At 35.5% G+C, this 20,213-nt stretch overlaps 1 protein-coding gene across 1 annotated transcript; it reads left to right on the forward strand.

Moving 5' to 3' along the window:
* The first annotated feature begins 8,115 nt into the window (after positions 1-8,115).
* LOC110100458 ((-)-alpha-terpineol synthase-like) lies at positions 8,116-18,783 on the forward strand. The gene is made up of 7 exons (XM_020827970.2): positions 8,116-8,252; positions 8,332-8,593; positions 16,827-17,208; positions 17,328-17,546; positions 17,715-17,853; positions 17,949-18,197; positions 18,275-18,783. Exons 1-7 carry the CDS (start codon positions 8,130-8,132, stop codon positions 18,596-18,598), a joined length of 1,698 nt encoding a protein of 565 aa, XP_020683629.2. The 5' UTR covers positions 8,116-8,129; the 3' UTR covers positions 18,599-18,783.
* The last annotated feature ends 1,430 nt before the right edge of the window (positions 18,784-20,213 follow it).

Genomic DNA, 20,213 nt, shown 5'->3' on the forward strand with positions numbered 1-20,213 from the left:
TATAAAAATAATAAATTGTATATTATCAACCTCTTAACGAAGAAGATGAAAAGATTCATAACACGGAAATCATTATTTTACACTCTCAACAGCTCTTTGCTATGCTATGCTCCGAGGCGATTTTGTGGCGATTTAGGGCTTTCTGCTTCCTCCTTTGTTTTCTTTCATTTTCATCTATTTTTTCTCCCAATCTTCATTTTTTGTTCTTGTCTCTCTTTCATTTCGGTCTTCTGTCTTCCGTCTTCTTTTTTTTGGTTTCTTGGTCGTGCCTTTCCATTTCTCTTTTAGGGTTTGGTGTTTTCAGGAGATGACGACCCTGTTGTCATGTATCCCTCCTCCTATTGTGGCTCGGTTTGGTAAGTCATGTTCTTTCAAGGATGTGGTTGTGGGTTCACCCTCCTCTCCGTTGAAGCTTTCCTTTGCTCAGGCTTCCTTAAAAGGTTGACCGGCTTTATTTTTAGAGGACTATGTTATTTCTTTGTTAGCGGCTCCTTTTGCATTTACTCTTGTTGGGAAGTTTATGTTAAAGCACCCTAACCTAGATGTTATCCGAAAGTTCTTTTTTAATCTGAAGCTATCCTGATCATTTCAAGTTGGTTTGTTGGATTCCATGCATATAGCGATCCAATTATGCAACGATTTGGATCATAGCCATATTTTTTCCAAGAGATCTTATTATATCCAGGGTTGTCAAATTAGAATGCTTAAATGGTCACCAGATTTTGATGTGCAAGAAGAATCTCCCATTACCCCTGTTTGGATTTCTTTTCTGAACCTTAGATTGCATTTTTTTTAATTCTCAGATTTTATTTGGCTTGGCTTCCATTTTCAGGAGTTCTTTGCAAATCGACCAGGCTACTGCATCCCTTTCTATGCCGTCATTAACCTGGGTGCTTATTGAATTGGATATATCGAAGAAACATCCTAAGAAGGTTTTGATCAATTCTGAAATTAATGGTTATTTTCAAAAGGTTGAATTCGAAAATCTGCCTATATTTTGTTCTCATTGTAAGATGCACGGGCACGATTTAATTGCATGTTATAAACTTCATCCCCACCTTTGTAAGAGCATGGTATCTGCTAAACCTTTGCATAATAGTGATTTATTGCCAATTATCCATGATACTGTTATTAATACTGAATGCTTAGAGACTATTACTAACTTAGGTAATGTTGGTAATGTTGGTGAAATCGGTAATGTTGGTAATCCTCTTGTTGGTAATTTTGGTAAGGTTGGTAATGTTAGTTTTCCTGTTGTTGGTAATGATGGTAACAGTTCTCAAGGTTTAGAGCTTATTTCTGACTCTGGTATGTTGGATTGTGTTCAGGCCATAACGGGTCCTATTATTGTTGATGATTTGATTCAAAGGTTGGAAGTCAACCCTAATTCTAAAGCATCTATACCTATTGATTCTCTTATTGTGACTGACAAAAATATTATTTCTCTTCTTGTTCTCCTTGAGCCTCTAATCTCTTCTGATAAATTATTTATTACTGCTAAATCTTTGAGTTTTAAACATGTCTTGTCCAATGTTACTAATAAAATATGGGTTTTTTTTGGAAAGATTTTGTTCGAGTTGATGTTGTTAGTTATTTTGCTCAAGTTATTCATTGTAATATTGAAAGTTCTAACTTGCAATATTGTGTTTCTTTTTTTTATGTTGCTTCTTCTCATTATACTAGAAAGATTTTATGGGATCAAATTTTATATTTTCATTGTACCTGTAAGCTTCCCTAGTTGGTTGGGGGAGATTTTAATACCATTGCTTCTCCGTCTGAGCGTATGGGGGGTTCTCTACCTATTTACAATTCCATGGAGGATTTCAATAACATGATTATGGATTGTAACCTTATTGATATTAGTTTTTTTGGAGATAATTTTACTTGGCATCATGGTCATTTATGGCAAAGATTAAATAGGGCTTTATTTAATGATTGTTGGTTGAATGCCTTTGAGTATACTAATGTTGAGCATCTTAGTAGGACATTGCCTGATCACTTCCCTCTCCTTATTAAAATTAAACCCAGTAGGAAGGAGTTTTCTACTAGTTTTAGATTTCAAAACATATGGCTTCTTCACGAGTCTTTTATGGATTTGGTTATGAACAATTGGCATGCCCCTTTACATCCGGATAATTCTATAATTGGTATGAGAAAATTTTGATTTAAATTCAAAAGGTTTAAATTTATTTTAAATTGGTGGAACCATAATGTTTTTAAAAACCTTTTTGCTAACATTTTATTGGCTTAAGATAAAGTGACTCTTTAGAAACATCAATGTATTTTTGTTCCTTCTGAGGCTAATTTTTGTCTTTTACGTGGGGCTAAGGATGGTCTTTTTAAATTACAAGCTCAGGAGAAAATTTTTGGAAACAAAAAGCGATGGTCAAACATTTGGTCGAAGGTGATAATAATATAAAATATTTTCATACTTTGGTTAAGAGGAAACATACTATTAATTGCATTCATAAAATTAATCGTTCTGATGGTTCTATTTTTAGGATGATGTTGAAATTGCTAACCTGGCTATGTTGTATTTTCAGAATCATCTGAATAAACATTTTCTCCCTACTACTATTAATAATCCTAGTATTATTTCTCCTCTTATTTCTCATGATGATAATGCTATCTTGACTAATTCTCCTTCTTTTGAGGAAGTTAAAGACACTGTTTTTGCTTTGAACTATGAGTCGGTTGCTGGCCCCGATGGTTTTACGGCTAAGTTTTTTTCAAAAAACTTGGCATATTATTGGTAATGATTTTTTTTTCGACTATTATTGATTTTTTTGGTAATGCTATCCCCAAATTTTTTACTGCTACGTCTATTGTGCATATTTCTAAGAATAACTCTAGTGCTACTTGGAATGATTATAGGCCCATTAGTCTGTGTTCTTTCTTTTAAAAAGTTCTTTCTAAAATTTTGATGAATTGTTTGACGCCTCTTTTGCCCAAAATCATTTCTCCCTCCCAAATGTGTTTTGTTAATGGGCGTGCTATTTCTGATAATATCCTTTTGGCTCAAGAATTTTATCAGGATTTGGATATTAAAACTAGATGTGGTAACATGATTTTGAAACTTGATATTGCTAAAGCGTATGATAATATTAATTGAAACTTCCTCTATGAGATTTTGATGTTTTTTGGTTTTGATTTCAAGTTTATCAATCTTATTAAGCTTTGTATTGAAAGTCCTTATTTCTCCATCATTGTGAATGGTAAGTCCAATGGTTTTTTTAAGGTCTCTGATGGTTTGAGACAGGGGGATCCCCTCTCCCCGGGTCTCTTTATTATTGCAGTTGAGCATCTTTCGAGAGGGCTTGTAGATCTTTTTGTTCATTTTCATAGTCTTTACTTTCATACTTTAGGTGGGTTTAACATTTCACATTTAGGCTTTGCGGCTGATTATATTATTTTCGCTAATGCCTCTTTGAATCAGATTCAAAAGCTTTTGGATTTCTTTACTCATTTTGAATTAGTTAGTGGCCTATCTTTTAAAAAAATAAGTGTGTTTTATTACTGTTAAGAAAGTGTCCTTATAGCACATTAATGGTATTGAGAATTTAACTAGTTTTAGCCATGCTTGTTTGTCGTTAAAGTATCTTGGTGTTCCTTTGTACAAGGGTAGGAAGATTTCTGCCCTTTTTTATGACTTAATTTCTGTTGTGCATAATAGCTTTGTGTCTTGGGATTCCAATTTTCTGAGTTTTGGTGGTAGGTTAATTCTTATTAAAAGTGTCATTTGTTCTATCCCGATTTACAGTTTTCAAACTTTATTTTTCTCTTAGGCTGTTTGTAATAGGATCGAGAAGATTTTCAATAAGTTTTTTTTTTTTTTTTTTTGAGAGGGGCTTCTACTAATTAAAATACATTCGGCTTCGTGGGATAAATCTTGTGGTTTTCTGTTCGAAGGGGCTTTGGGTTGTAAGACTTTGAAAGATCTGGCTTATTCCTTTTCTTATAAATTATGGTATAATTTTCGTTCTTATCTGAGCCTCTAGGCCAAGTTTTTGAATCCGAAGTATTGAGAGGGAAAATATCCCTCCATGATTTATTTTAGTAAAGGTAATTCTAAAGTCTGACAATGTCTTTACAAAGTTAAATAGAGGGTTGAGCCTTTATTAATTGGGGCCTTACTAATGGGGATATTTTCTTCTAGCAGGTTCATTGGCTTGAGGGTCAATCCATTGATTCTATTCCCAGCTCTTTTTGTATTGTGTTGGTGAAGGTTAATGAACTTTTTAATGAGAATGGTTGGGATGTAGAGAAACTTTCTACTCTTCTGCCTAATGTTATCATTCAGGAAATCTTACAGATTCCCTTAAATGTTATTCCTTGGATGTTCAGATTTGTGCCTTTTCTAAAGATGGTCAATTTAGACTTAAAGATGCTTGGCATTCTTTTAGGGCTAAGCAAGAGACCTCCAAGATTTTCAAGATGATTTGGCATAAAAGTATTCCATCTATTGTTTCTATTTTTGTCTGATTATTTTACATAAGTATATCCCGACTGATGATAATTTGATTAAACGTGGTTTCATCCTTCCTTCAAAATGTCAATGTTATTTTCACATGGATAATATGCATCATGTGTTTATTTATGTCCTTGTGTTGTTAAAGTATGGACTTACTTTAATGATATCTTGCATTTATACTGTTTTACTGCTAAGGCTTCTATTCACTCAACTCTTAATAGTTGGTTTGTTAATTCCAGAGGGCATATCAGGAACGTTATTCCTTCTCTCATCCTTTGATTTTTATGGTTTGATGGGAATGATTCCTTTTATAATGGGGTGGTTATGAATCACAATCGTATTATTCATAAGGTTAAAGATAAGATCTTGGCTCTTTTTTCTACTAAATTACTTTTGGCTAAGAATTTTCATAATGTTATTTTTGTAGCTACTGAATTAGGCATTAAGTTGGAGATGTTTGGGATTTTTCAAGTCCCTAAAAGTACCATTTGGCAGAAACCTCGATTTTTTTCCTTAAGCTTAATGTCCATGTTGTTTATGTTAATGCTAAGGTGGCTTGCGGGGTATTATCAGATATGATAATGGTAAGGGTATTTTGAGCTTTGTTGGTCCGTATCCCAACTGTAAGGTTAATAATGATGTCATTTTTGCTATCCTGTATGTTGTAAAACTTTGATTTTCTCTTGACTTCATGAATATTGTGCTTGAGGTGAGCTCTACCTTTTGGCACCGGATGAGTAACTTGAGACAGGAAATTGTGTTTTATGCTGCCTTATTTTACACAAGAAAAGACATCCAGCTTTGGTTGAGTATGCTCAATTGTTCTTTATCGGTCATTCTAAATAGAAGGTAATGCTTGTGCCCATGGTATATCTGAGTGGTGTTGTCTTATGGATTCCATGGTGGATATTTAATTTTTTAATTTACCTCATCATATTAGAGATCTTTTAAATTTGGATGAGATCAATTTTCCATATGTTATTCCTTAATCGTGTGGCTTCTAGTTTCTGTTGGTTAGCTTCTGGTTTTTGTGGCTTCTTTGATGCCTTTTGGGTTGGTTTTTCTCATATGGAGTTTTATCTCTCGGTCTTTTGGTTAGGTGCTTTTGGTGAGTTAGTGCTTGTCAGTGGTTGGTCGCTTGTGTTGCCCTTGGGTTGGCTTGGCATTTTTACTTTGGTTTTTTGGGGTTATTGGTGTACTACCAGATTCATGGGGTTTTGGCTTTTAACTGGTTGGGTTGGTTGGGCTCCTTTGAGGGCTGGTGATTGTGAGGATGTTTTGTTGCTGTCCCTTTAGCATTTTGTCTTAATGCTGGGTTTCCTGCTGTTATGGTTCGATCTGATTTCGTTTCCCAGCTGTGGCACTGTGTTATTCCAATTTTCTTGTTACTCTGCTTCTCTTGATGGTGGTTGTTCTATGCTCCTGGATATTTGGTATTATGGGACATATATGTTGCAATACGGGAGTCCGACCTTATATTTTGATTATTATAAATATTATTTGATGTTTTTTTAGTTTCTCCTGATTTATATACTACATATTTTTTTTTGTACATCGTCACTAATATTTCAGGTTCAATATAAATAAAGCACCGTCAAAGAATCAGAGCTCAACAAAGTATTACATATGTTAAACTAATTTTGAACTTTTTTTCTTGAGTCAATGTCTGTATTAAGATGTATGTTAGCTTAGCAACTGTGCTCACAAACACATAAGGGGGAATAAAAAATAAATATTTTATTTTATTTGTTAATCGTATGGTATAATTCATATCATACTGTGATATTAGTTTAAAGAAAAATAATTAAAATTTTTAATATAATTGATAGAAATAAATTAAATTATAACTAACTGTATTGTATGACCAACACATTTTACTGGACGATTAGCTATTTGTAGAAACCACCATCAAATCCAACTTACTTAAAATAGAATATTTTAAATTTTAAATTTTGAACTATGTGTATTGTACGATACTATTTGTGGTGTATGATATTTAATTAATATTACCTCATTTAAGTTCAGGGATTAAGGAATGAAATCAGATGTATTAATTATAGATTACTTAGTCCAATCATGTATCGGATAGTAAGAACCACCTGACAACACTTTGGATGAACTTTGGTTTGCCCTGTACTATCCAATATTTTATTTGAATTAATTGTAATATACAATTTATAATATTATGAGATGATCTATGAAGACAATGAACTAATTATATTGTACGATCCTAAAATCTTACTATATAAATTGAGTCGACAAAATTAAATAATTAAGGTTTTTTTATGTCATCTATATAAACTATTATTATGACTGAAGAAGTCTTTTGACAATCAAAGGTGTATTTCTTTTGTGAAAGAGTTTGAGGAGAGAGCATTGAACTAAGGAGAGAAAGGATGAGGTTGTGTTAGAGGGAGAAGAGTTTTGTGGAATTCAAGGGAGTGTTAGAGGTATTCTCGCATGATTACTCAGGCCAACTTGCACCTTAGTACTTTCGGGTATGTCAATGCTTCTCTTGAGGGAAACTCTGTTAAGAAGCCTTGGGTGTCAAAGGTCGCCCGCTACTGTTGCATCAAGGAGGAGAAAGAGATTCCGACTAATCCATAGTAACGAGAAGGTGAAATGGATTATGGTTACTTCGTCGCACCAAGGAGGTGAAAGGGATTTCGACTACTCCATTGCACTGAGGAGGCAAAAGTGATTTCAGTGTCTCTGTCGGACTGAGAATGTGAAAAGAGAGAGATTCTTTTAGAGAGAAGAGTTTGTATGGGCTTCTTTGTCTAGCCATGGGACGAATGCAAGTTATTATTGATTAGTGTGATACCCTAATTAAAAAGAAACTTCATGGAGAGGATGTAGGTCAAGTTGATCGAACCACTATAAAAATTGGTTTATATTCTTTTTCTTTTCGCATTTACTTTCCTAAATATTAACTATTCTGCAATATGGGTTGAGTTTGATTATCATTGCGATACGAAAATTATTGTGGATTGATATTTATTTAAAAAGTAACAAAAATTAGAAAACTAAAAAAGAACAAAAAAATTATTATTTGTTTTTTTCTACAAAATAAAAAACACAAAAAAGATTAGTATTTATTTTTGGGTAATTCTTGAGAGTTATGATTCTATTTATTAAAACACTTCCACATTAAAATCTGATTTTGTTTTTTAATCAAAAGATTTTAAATTACCAATTCACCCTTCTTTTGATGTATCATTTCAACGTTCAATTGGTTTCACAACCAACTATTAAACTTTTAGTACATATTTGTTAATTAGATTAAAAATATATAATTGTTGTTAGAATGTTTTCTAAAGCATCTTTTTAAAGTTTTTTTTTTAATTAAAATTTTTATATTAAAAAATTACATTAACAAGCAACAAGAAAATTATTCAAATGAAACCTTAAAGTTGATGGTCAATTTCCCCGAAAGTCTCGTGGCCAATTTCTCGATCATACTTTACCTTATTTTTCTTCCCCATGTATGAACCTGCGAACTCTTGGTAAGAAAATTCATACGTGTAACCTTCACAAGTCAAGTGCTTGTGATAAACGATTTGTATTAAATATCACAAAGCTCTCGCCTATATATGTCTATGTGGCACTATTTTACAGTTCAATATATCAATACTCTCTCTCTCTCTCACCATATATCATGGAACCTCGCAGTTCATTTGAAGATGAAATACCCAACCAAATATTTGCTCGGAGGTCTGCCAATTACCAACCGAGTTCGTGGGACTATACTTCACTGCACACGCTATCAAACACTCTCAAAGTCTATTAATCTTTCTTTTTTCTCTTTGTTTCTCATTTCTCCCCCCATTATTTTCTTCACGAAAAACATAATATTGCAGGAGGAAGTAAACGACCGCTTAGCTGAGGAACTAATGCAAGAAGTGAGGAATCAAATTAACGATGGGATCAAGCTCCAGCGACAGCTCGAGCTAATTGAGGCCATTGACCGACTCGGTCTGGCCTCACTCTTCCATGAGGAAATCTACCAAGTTTTAAGTGTTTTATCTCTCAATAACTACAAAGAGGTGATTCTTTGTGGCCTTCGATCAACGGCTATATGCTTCCAGCTTCTTCGTCGCTTTGGATTTCAAATATCTGAAGGTTTGCGATTTTAACTAATTAATTAGTCAAAACTCCGAGTCATAAACGATTTGACGACATGCTCACCAGCACTCCAACCGTACCACCATAAACCATGTAAAAAACAAGACAAATCACATCCACACATCAGATTCTTACAAGTGCATTATTTGCCTATAAATATCATTGTACTCATTACTGTAGATGATATGAATAGTTGAATCTGTTCCTCAAATCTCCTGTAGCTTTGTTGCGTCGATTAATATTCGCGGCGGTAGAGAAATATCATATTTATCGTCTTAGCGTTGTACGAAAATCCGGCACGCAATCAGATAAGAAGAGAGGGTCTAGCATTTATGAGTCACCAAGATTTTTACGTGAAAAACCCCTGAAAAAGGGGGAAAAAAACCACGGGGCCTAGCCCAGTTTGAACGAATCCACTAATATTGGCAGTCGATTACGAATGAGGCACTTTCTTGGGAGAAGGCCTTAGGTTGATGCACATCTTGTAGAGTACATTACATGATATAAATACAAAGAGTTACTATTGATGTATTCGTTTCGTTGGAATGGCTGTAGTCGACGGGCGACGGAAGTCAGGAGGACCGTAGTCAGCTAGCGACGGAGGTCGGAAGAACTGTAGTCGACGGGCAACGTAAGCCAGGAGGATCGTTGTCGGCGGGCGACGGAGGTCGGAAAGACTGTAGTCGGCGGGCGACATAGGTCAGGAGGACCGTAGTCGCACTACAGGAAAAACAGCCAAATCCGGCGGTTATTTCCGGCGGTTTGGGTAATAATACCGGCGGTTTATAGTATTACCGGCGGCTTAGCGTCGGTCCTTACGCCGCCGGAAAAAATCGCGTAGGAAACCTTTACCGGCGGCCGTAAATAGGCGTGAGATCAAGGGCGAACAGGGAGTGGTTTGAATGGACGGCCGATATCGAATCCTTTGATCATGCACCGTTTGTTGGACATTTGAAGGCCTTAATGATGTCGGAATTCAATGATCTTGGGCTCGTTGGATTCGTCACGTCGAGCCGCTCAATTCGAGTATACGTTCGTTAAAATCGGAGACCGTTTGGTAACTCAAATTGCGGTCTGAACCTTCCAACAGCGCTTCAGGTCCTTGATTCGGACCCATTTGGACTCGGATTGGGTCAAATTTGGTGTTGTTGGATTCGTATTTTCGATACGCTCAGTTTGACTGTAAGCTCGCTGAAATCAGAGTTCATATGCTCTCAAATTTAATTTTTAAAGTTTTCGAACTGATTTTGCCTCGAGATTCGTGCCCAATCAAGATAATTTTGTGATGACATATCAAGCTTATTTACTTTACAGCTCAGCTACTGAATTTCCTCTTGGTATTTGCTCATTTTTTTCTCTTGTTACAACTACTACACCTCAAACCATGAACTCGTCTTCCTCATCTCCCATTGTTCACACCACATCTGCTACTCTCCAACAATTCAAAAACCTCACAATTCCCTCCTCACTTAAATTTCTGATGAGAAATATCAAGTCTCTAGCCACATTTCCACTCAACACATACAACTATCCCCTATGGTGTTCCCAAATATCCAAAATTCTCACAGCAAACAGATTTCTTCCTAGACGCATCAAACCAACCAACTCTAAATCAAGAATACACACTCTGGAAACGCATAGACCAAAATTTATGTGCAGCCCTCTACTCCACAATTTCACCACCATACTCCCTCACATTCTAAATCTCGATTATTCTAACACAATATGGACCACTCTCAAGAAAGAAACGTCTCTAATCAACCAATCATTCAAGAGTGATTCAACTCAAGAACGAACTCCACAACGCTCCATGGGATCCAGCACCATCACTCAATTCCTAACCCATATCAAAACAATCATTGATCAACTTGAAGCAGCCAGATTGAGGTCGTTCTGTCACCGAAGCCGGGTCACCACCGAAGTTGTTCGCCACCGATGCCGATTTTCCTTGAAGTTGATTGCCACCGAGAGCTCGTACTTGGAAAAAGAATGACTAGCGAAGACGTCTTATTTAGTTGAACCTTCAAACTCCTGCTCATCTACGCAGTTACTAATCACAAATGCTCCAGTTCTCCACCACCTGTACAAAACTTCAGGAAACGGAAAGAAAACAGAGAAAATGCCAATAAGATAATTCTTTATTCTGTAAGGGAATTCTCCAAAAATCTGCCACATTCCTAGGAGGGACTATTTATACAAATATAGAAAGGTAACAACTAAAACCAAGTTACATTGCCGTCCACTAACAGAGCAACATAAAACAAAAAAATTTTCATAAAATAGACACTCCGGCATCATTCTACCGAGGTGGGAGAAGACTAAATTTCTATATGAGTAGTTAAGTCAGCTACGTACGTCAAACACAGTTGAAATGTTGTAATCACCCGACAAATCAATTTTGATATGCATTGTCATTTATCTTTTTGATTACCCTAAAGGGTCTGTTGACTTTTGGCTTAAGCTTCCCGAAGGGACCTAGAGCTAGGAAACCGATCTTTCCTCAATCGGATCCAAACGAGGTCTCCTTCCTTTAACTTCACTGATTTCTGGTGTTTGTTGGCTCTTGTTTGATATTTGTAATTCTATTTGACAATCTCTCCCTATACTTGTTTGTGTAATTCTTTTATTTCTATACTCCTCTGTTCGCCTTCCGAGCTATAATATGAGGGAGTTAAAATGGGAATTAAATCAAGAGGAGTTAAGAGATTACTTCCATAGACAATTTCAAAGGGACTGCGTCTAGTAGTATTTTTAGGAAACCGGTTGAATGCAAACTCAACTTGAGCTAGAATTAAATCCTATTGTCGAAGATTCTTTCCTACAAAACAGCACAGTAGATTGCCCAAACTCTAATTTATATTTTTGGTTTTTCAATCCGTTTATGGATGGGCGACCAAGCTGAATTGTAATCGGGTTCCCAACTTTCCCCATAAAGTTTTCTAGAAGTGACTTAAAAATTTAATGTCTCGATCAGAAGTGATGGTTTTGGGGATCCCATGGAGATGCATTAATTCTTGAAAGTATAGATCGCCAATGTGAGTGGCATCAAAGGTCTTATTACACGCTACAAAATATGCCATCTTTGAGAACATGTCTACGACCACCATGATAGAGTCCTTATTCCTTTGAGCCCAAAGAAGTCCTAACACAAAGTCCATTGAGACTCTTCCCATGGACCCTGAGGAACAGATAAAGATAAATATAACCTGGCATTTGTCCTCGTCGTCTTCGCTTGTCAGCAAATTTTGCACCCCTTCACATATTTGCCTACATCCTTAGGCATAGTTGTTAACCCTGAATTTCTCAAACCCTTGGGTCAAGAGGCTGACTTGGTCAAATTGACCAAGCCAGGCCCCAAGGCCACTTCCCTTGAGTTCCGAGGGTCAAACCAAATCTACTGAGCCCAAACCCAGGTCCTAGGTCAACCTAGTTGACCAAGTCAACTTGGGTTGACCCAAATATATCAAAATGTTCCCTTCTTGATTTCAAATCAAATCCATTGCTTCTTGGCTCAATCTCTTACCCCCCTAGGTTCCTTGGGCCAGACTAACCTTGTTGAGCTTAGGCCCAAGCCCTGGGTCAACATGGTTGACCAGGTCAACCTAGGTTGACCCATTAAGCCATATGGAGCCTAATCTAAGTCCTAACCCATCCCAATTCAGCTTGGACTCAACCCATTACCTTTTGGACTTGATTGACCATGTTGACCAAGTCAACCCTTGACTTTGTCAGCCCAAGTCAACCCTTAGGTCAAATTGACCTATTTAAGTCCATTTAAGCCCTTTTTATGCCTTAGAAGGTTTCCTAATCAACCCTAATGCAAACCACAGCTAAGGGAGTTTGTTTTACTCCTAATTAACCATAGATGTGATCCTAGCCACTTATCATAACCATGGGATTATAAATAGGGAGATTTAGGGTTGCATTAGGGGAATTTTGGCATTATCTCTCTCTAAGCTCTCCCAAGCTATAGAACTTTTTATGTGAGCTCTCCCCATTCCACTCCACCTTTTCCAATCTAGATCCATGGGCAACCCTCGCTGGCAGCGAGATCTCCTGTGAACCGAGGGTCAAGCTCTTCCTAGGCAATTTTCCATCAATCCAAAGCGTTTAAAGGCTCGAGATCAACTAGGAACTTATTCGTGGACAATCTACAAGCTCAGAAAAATCTAAGATCTACTGAACCCATCTATTGGATTGAGGTAAAACCCTGACCCTAGGCTAGAGCACCTAGAGTCAAATAACTTTATAAATATCATGTTTTAGACCACGAAATCACCTCCCCATGCATGCTCTTCATACAAGGATTGTAAGTTTAAAATTTTATTGAGTTTGGTTCATCTGATCGCACGAACGAGCCAATTTTCCTATTCTAGGTCACGGTTTACGTAAGCTATTGCTTACGTAAGATCAGATCCGTTAATCTCATGATCAACATATCTCATTTAGTTGTTCCACATGTTGAACCGAACGTGAACAGGCATTTGCAAGATTGAACCATGATTTGAACCACTAGTTCGAAAAACATGGAGAATCGGACGGATCTCAATCCATGCCTACGTGGATTAGTGGGGCGTCGTCCGTGGCATGATTGAGGCAAGAAAAACAATGATTGGTCACGATCTTTGCGGCCAATCCTGAGCCGCCAAATGTCATCCCGTGGTTTTTTCCTCTGATTTTTGTTTGTTTTAAATTGTTTTAAGCATATTTTAACTTAATTAAATCATAGAAAACCAATTTTTTATCAAAAAATACAAATAGTAGATATCATTTTTTTTAGTTTTTAATTCTCTTTAATTTAAAATTAATTTTGACTAAAAATGTGGTATATATTTTAAGTTATTTTAAAAACTACTGTTTTTGATATTTTAATTAATATTTAAATATTGTATTATGTTAAATATTATCTTTAAAACCATATTTTTCATATTACTCTATTTCAAATAGTTTCATTTAAAAATATTTTCAGACATTAAAAATTATTTTTTTTCTGATATGTTTATGTATTATTTAATTATCTTCATTATTTAATTATTATTTAAATAATAATATGTTAAATACTTTAAAATTATAAAAATTATTTTTAAATCATTTTGAAGCCTCGCCCGGGTGACCAGTGGGTCTCTCATGAGCATATAAATTAAAATATTTTAAAACATATTATTTTGAAACTCAGATATATTTATATATTTGCACAAAACTTTAGGAAATGGAAAGAAAACAGAGGAAATGCCAAGAAGAGAATTCTTTATTATGTAAAGGAATTTCTCCACAAATCTGCCACAATCCCTCTAGGAGGGACTATTTATACAAAAATAGAAAGGCAACAACTAAAACCAGGCTACACTCGTCCACTAACAGAGCAACACAAAATAAAAAAAAAAACATAAAATAGACGCTCCGGCGTCACATATGTCATCTCGACTCGGAAGATATTATTCTATACATTCTAAATGGTCTTCCACCCTCTTTCCAATCCTTCAAAATAACAATTCGCTCCAAATTAGAGCCAATACATCTAGACGATCTCTACATACGGCTGAGCAATGAAGAGATTAACATCCAATATGAAACACAAAAATTACAATCCAACTCTTCAGTCGCCTTTTACACCAACAGAGGAAAAGGCCGAGGGAGAGGTCGCAACTCAACCCAAACCCCAGAAGATCCTCTATTTCCTGCCAAATATGCAAAAAAAATGGGCCACACTGCCTTCAATTGCTAGCACCGAACCAATCTTTCATACATAACCTCAAAACAACAGCCCACTCCCACAGCCCTAATGGCTGCAACCAATGAATCAGCTAACATTATTACCAACACAGTGTCAAATCCCACCAATTGGCTACTTGACACAGGAGCTTCATCTCATCTCACCTCAGACCTATCACAGCTTCACGATCTGGTCGACTACAATGGAACTGATCAAATAACCATCGATAATGTCTCTAACCTTACCATCTCACACACAGAAAATGGAATTCTTCCACTCCATCACTGTAAGCTCCAACTCTTAAACATACTTAGAGTTCCCTCACTTTCTCATAATCTACTTTCTGTTCAAAATCTAACTAACAACAATAACTGTATTGTTGAATTGATTCCTATGGATTCAAAATCAAGGAGAACATCACACAAAAGTACTGCTCCAAGGAAGAAGTCAACAAGGTCTATATCCGATCAAGTATCATCAAGCACTTCATGCTCATTCATCCTCCACTCTATGGCATAATAGGTTGGGTCACCCGCTTATAACCTCTTCAGGTTGCTTTGGTCAAGCATCCACATCTTCAAATTTCTGTTTCAATTCCTCTTTATTTTGTAATTCTTGTAAGGCTTCTAAAATCCACAAGTTACCTTTCCCTATTTCTACTAGTAAATCTCTGCACTCATTTGCTTTAGTTCACTTTGATGTATGGGGTCTCGCACCCATAATGTCTCAAGGTTTTAAATGCTGTGTAATTTTTGCTGATAATTACTCTTGGTACATGTGGCTCTTTCCCATGATAACTAAATCTGAAATCATACACAAATTTAAATAATTCCACATGCTTATTAAAACATAATTTAATAAAAACATTCAAACTCTCAGGACAAACGGCAGTGGCAAATACACCTCCATAGAATTTACCAATGATCTCAACTCTCATGGCATTGTTCATCAACTAAGTTTCCCCCATACGTTGGAACAAAATGGCGTGGCAGAACGCAAACACATGCATCTTTTCAAAATCACACAACTCTTCTTACAGCAGCTAACATTCCCCACTCTATTTGGACCAAAGCCTTAGCCACCATAGTCCATCTCATCAATCACACTCCATCACGTGCCATAAATATGCAAACTCCAAATTATCTATTATACAACAAACACCCCAGCTACAATCATCTCAGAGTGTTTGGATGCTCTTGTTTTCCCTGGCAAAGACATAAATCTCCAAATAAATTCTCTCCCAGGGCACCCCAATGCGTCTTTCTCGATTATTCAACATCTCGCAAGGGATATCACTGCTTCATTCTCTCCAAAATAAAATAATTACATCATGACATGTTGTTTTCAACAAATCAGATTTCCCATTAGTTTGTACATCTTCACCGATCATACCAACCTGCTTAACCATCCCACCTCTTATTTTAATTCCCTCACATACTTCCTCTCCACCCCATAAGCCCCACCTATCACCTCCTCATCTCCAAACCCCACTTCATAACTCCACCCACCAGACAACATCCACAACTCTTCCACTCACCTCCAAACCCCACTTCACAACTCACCCCACCAAACAACATCCCATAACTCTTCAACTCAACCACCAGCATCACCCATCCCTCTCCCAACTCCACAAACACACTTACGTCATCCCATGATTACTAGATATCAAATCGGCAACCTTAAACCCAAATAAATCCTAAACCTACTTCACCATCTTAACCCATCCCCCAACCCCACATTCTTCACACTAGCCTCAAAATTGTTACATTGGAGAAATGCTATGTCAGAGAAATTCATGGCTTTACAACAGCAAGGCACGTGGTCTTTAGTTCCTCCTCCAACTGATTAATCAATCTTGGGTTGTCGTTGGACTTTTAAACCAAAAGAAACTCATACAGATCAATAATCATATACAAAGCACAATTAGTTGCACAGGGACACACTCAAGAGTATGGAATCAACTATGAAGAAAGTTTCAACCCGTTGGCCAAAATGCCAACCATTCACACTCTCACTGCTCTTGTCGTTCATTATCACTGGACAATTCATTAACTAAACATTTCCAACACATTTCTCCACTGACATCTCGACGACATAGTTTATATGCAACAACCACCAGGTTTCAAGGAGTCTCAGTACCCCACCCATGTTTATAGACTGCACTAAGCTCTTTATAGTCTTAAGAAATCTCCTCGACAATACTATTCCTCCTTTACCCAACACCTAACTACCCTAGGTTTTGTACCCAACTCAGCCGACCCATCCATCTTACTTCATAAAACTGACCATACACATATCTACATACTCATTTATGTTGATGACATACTCATCACCGGTGACAACCCCAAAATAATTACTGAAATTTAAGTAAAAAATGATTAAATAATTCTTTTCTCGAAACATTTATTTTCCCCCTTCGCCAAAAGGTGATGAACAATTACGCAATTTTTTGTTGGCCATAAATATGTAAATGAAATAGTATTAATAACTTGCACATCGATGCATGCATGCATGCAGGGATTTTTGATGATTTCATGGATGGTGATCACAATACATTCTTACCAACACTCTCTGATGATCTTATTGGGCTACTAAGCTTATACAATGCTTCTTATATGGCTTTCCCCGGAGAGAAAAAAATGGAGTCTGCGAGATCATTTGCATTGAAAAACATGACGAGGAAGAATATGCAGGAAATTTTACCGGGTAGCATTGAGAGTGCCATAGGCCATGCTTTGGATCTTCCCCTCCATCGCAGGATGCCATGGATGGAAGCTCGGATGTATATAGACATGTATGAGCTTGAAGATGGCATGAGCCCTGCATTGCTTCATCTCGCGAAAATCCATTTCAACAAGGTCCAAAGCATTCATCAGAAGGAATTAAAGCACGCCGGAAGGTACCGAATTTAACCAAAAAAAGGCTTCATCACCGAAGTCTTCACTTTTTTTTTTTTAAATATATATATTGACCATGCGTGATAAATGTTGTTTTTCCATGAAATATAATAATTAATAGCTGGTGGACAAGATTGGATCTGGGAAAAACAATAAGCTTCTCAAGAGACAGGCTTATGGAATGCTTCTTTTATGTTGTTGGAATTGTTCATCATCCTGATTATGGATTTTGCCGAGAAAAACTCACTCAAGTTGGTATGTTGATTGCAACTATTGATGACGTTTATGATGTTTATGGTTCCCTTGAAGAACTTGAGCTCTTTACCCAAATTATTGATCGGTTTGTTTCATCTTCTCATGTTTTACCTTTCGTTTTAATTTTGTTATTTTTATTAATTTATTTTCTATATCGAATCATTCATATAAACAAAGCAAAAGCTAGCATCATAAGTTAGACATCATAAATTTGAGCTTATTATTATATATGTTATCTTCATGAATATGTTAGTTGGGATATCAAAGGCGTGGTAGAACTTCCATATTATATGAAGATTTGCTTTTCTGCCCTCAACGACACTATCAATGGAGTCGCAAATCATCTCTATGCAGATGATAGATTGGAAGCCATACCTTATATTAAAAGAGTGGTATTTTATATTTTTTATATTCTCACACAATTCCTTATTAATGAATTGAACTTATAAATAATTGAAATTTTCTACTTTAAATTAATATATTGCAGTGGGCAGACTTATTCAAGTCATTCTTGGTAGAAGCAAAATGGCATAAGAAAGGATACATTCCAACACTAAAAGAGTATCTTTCAAATGCTTCCATCTCAGCAGCAGGCCATGTCATACTTTTTCTTGCTTATATCTTATTAAAATGTAAAATAACTAAGGAGACTTTACAGCTGCTTCAAGATTTCCCAAATATCATTCGATTACCCTCCCTAATATTCCGCCTCTGCAACGACTTAGCAACATCATCAGTGAGCATGCAACCAAATTAGAACTTTATCTATATAATATATGGTTGTTCTTTAATTTTTAGAAATTAAATATACAGGTAGAACAAGAGAGAGGTGATGTCGCAACATCAGTTCAATGCTACATGAAAGAAACAGGAGCTTCTGAGGAAGAAGCTCGCCTGTACATATCAATGTTGATAAGTGATGCATGGAATGATATGAACGAAGAATATTCAACTTGTTCTAAGCCACAATTCCCTCAAAGATTCATTGATGCTTCTATAAATCTTGCAAGAATGGCAAGTTTCATGTACCAACATGGAGATGGATTTAGTGCTCCAAGTCATCAGATTAAGGGTTCCATAAAGTCATTGCTCCTAAATAGCATTTCTAATAATTTAAATGAAAGAGATATGCAGTGAAGATTCAATTATTTAATACACCAATTGCATATGGTCTAAACATGATCTCGGAGGATGACATGGCATTGCTCCACAACCTATAAATAAATTGAGTCATGTTGAGTTTTGTTTTATTATAGATTATGTGTAAGATGGTGAAAGGAAACACTCAGGCTTGTTTTAAGCTATTTGTTCTAGAATTTATTTTATACAAATTCTTAAATCAAAGAACCTATTTATACTTGCTAGCATAAGGAGAGTTTTAGATGCTTATTTAATACAACTTCCAATTACTTCCTACCATCTAACATCTTAATTAAACATTACTTAGTTGTACAATAATTTACATATAGAATTTTCTAGATGCTCAATTAAGACAATGCCTTATTCATTTTAGAGATTATTTTGAATCACTTCCACATAAAACAAAACATTGTTCAATTGGTCATGCCAAGAATTGCCTTAAATTTTATGAAATATTCCATAGCAAGTGGCGTAATGAAAATATTTGTGACTTGATCCTCAATTTTAACAAGCTTTACTTGGATTTTCTTCTTCTTGATTTGATCTCTTAAGTAGTGAAAAAAATACATCAATGTCTTTTTTTTTCTTTCATGATGTATGAAATTATTTTCAATCTTATTATTTGTCAATTGTCTACATAGACTTTTGTAGCTTCACTTTTTGCACACCTGATTTCATTCAGTTGTTTCCTTAGCCATATTGCATGGCACAAGCATGAAGATACAACAATAAATTCATCTTCACACATAGAAAGAGCAACAATTGGTTGCTTATCTGAACACCAAGTGAAACTACTATCTCCATAATAAAACACCAAACCATTTATTCTTTTCTATAAACTTGATCTCCAACTAAATCACTACTAAGTAGTCAGTAAGTTGAAACTTATTAAAAGTGAGTATAATGTTCCTTGACTTGGGTACCTTTGATGTAGTTAAGATTTCTCTTATCTGCCTTCAAGTGAATCTCAATCAAATTTTCCATATAGTATCTTGCAATTCCAACACCGTAAATATTATCTAAGCTTGTGCAAATCAAATTAATATCTTAAACTTCCAATTAACTTTTGAAGTTGTATCCACTTATTTGCCTACATCAATCTTTTGATAATTTTGTTCTACATTTCATAGGTGTATTTATCAATTTGATATTCTCCATCTTAAATTTCTTGAGAGCTAAAAAATGACGCCTTCATGATTTGTCTTCACTTCTATTCAAAGAAAATAGGACATAAGTCCTATATGTCTCATCTTAAATTCTTACCCCAAGTTTTGCTTCCTCAATCATTAGTAGATTATTCTCTACAAAAATAAGATCAACTTTATAAAGAAAAACAAGCAAATTACCTCCATTTTAATATATCTTCACATAGAAGGCATTTCATATAGGCTTTTAATATAGTCGTTTCTATTTCAAATATAAATTAATCATTGTATTTATAAACTTATAATTTTTTTAAGCCATATAAAGAATCTTTTGAATTATAAAGATTTCATTTATTGACATTTCTTTTTATATTCCAAGGGCTACACAATATATATTTCTTCTTTAATAAATCTAGTTTAAAACAAATTTTTAATTCATTTTATGAATAAGCCAACCATTTATGCAA

Source organism: Dendrobium catenatum, unplaced genomic scaffold (assembly GCF_001605985.2).
Source record: "Dendrobium catenatum unplaced genomic scaffold, ASM160598v2 fragScaff_scaffold_1179, whole genome shotgun sequence".
In the NCBI taxonomy this organism is placed as follows: Eukaryota; Viridiplantae; Streptophyta; class Magnoliopsida; order Asparagales; family Orchidaceae; genus Dendrobium; species Dendrobium catenatum.

What these genes read in the sequence shown, in the direction of transcription:
- LOC110100458 (XM_020827970.2), top strand. Translation starts at nt 8,130, where the DNA reads ATGGAACCTCGCAGTTCATTTGAAGATGAAATACCCAACCAAATATTT. An exon ending in CGCTATCAAACACTCTCAAA is followed by an intron (nt 8,253 to 8,331) that starts GTCTATTAATCT and finishes ATAATATTGCAG; the next exon opens with GAGGAAGTAAACGACCGCTT. An exon ending in ACGACTTAGCAACATCATCA is followed by an intron (nt 18,198 to 18,274) that starts GTGAGCATGCAA and finishes TTAAATATACAG; the next exon opens with GTAGAACAAGAGAGAGGTGA.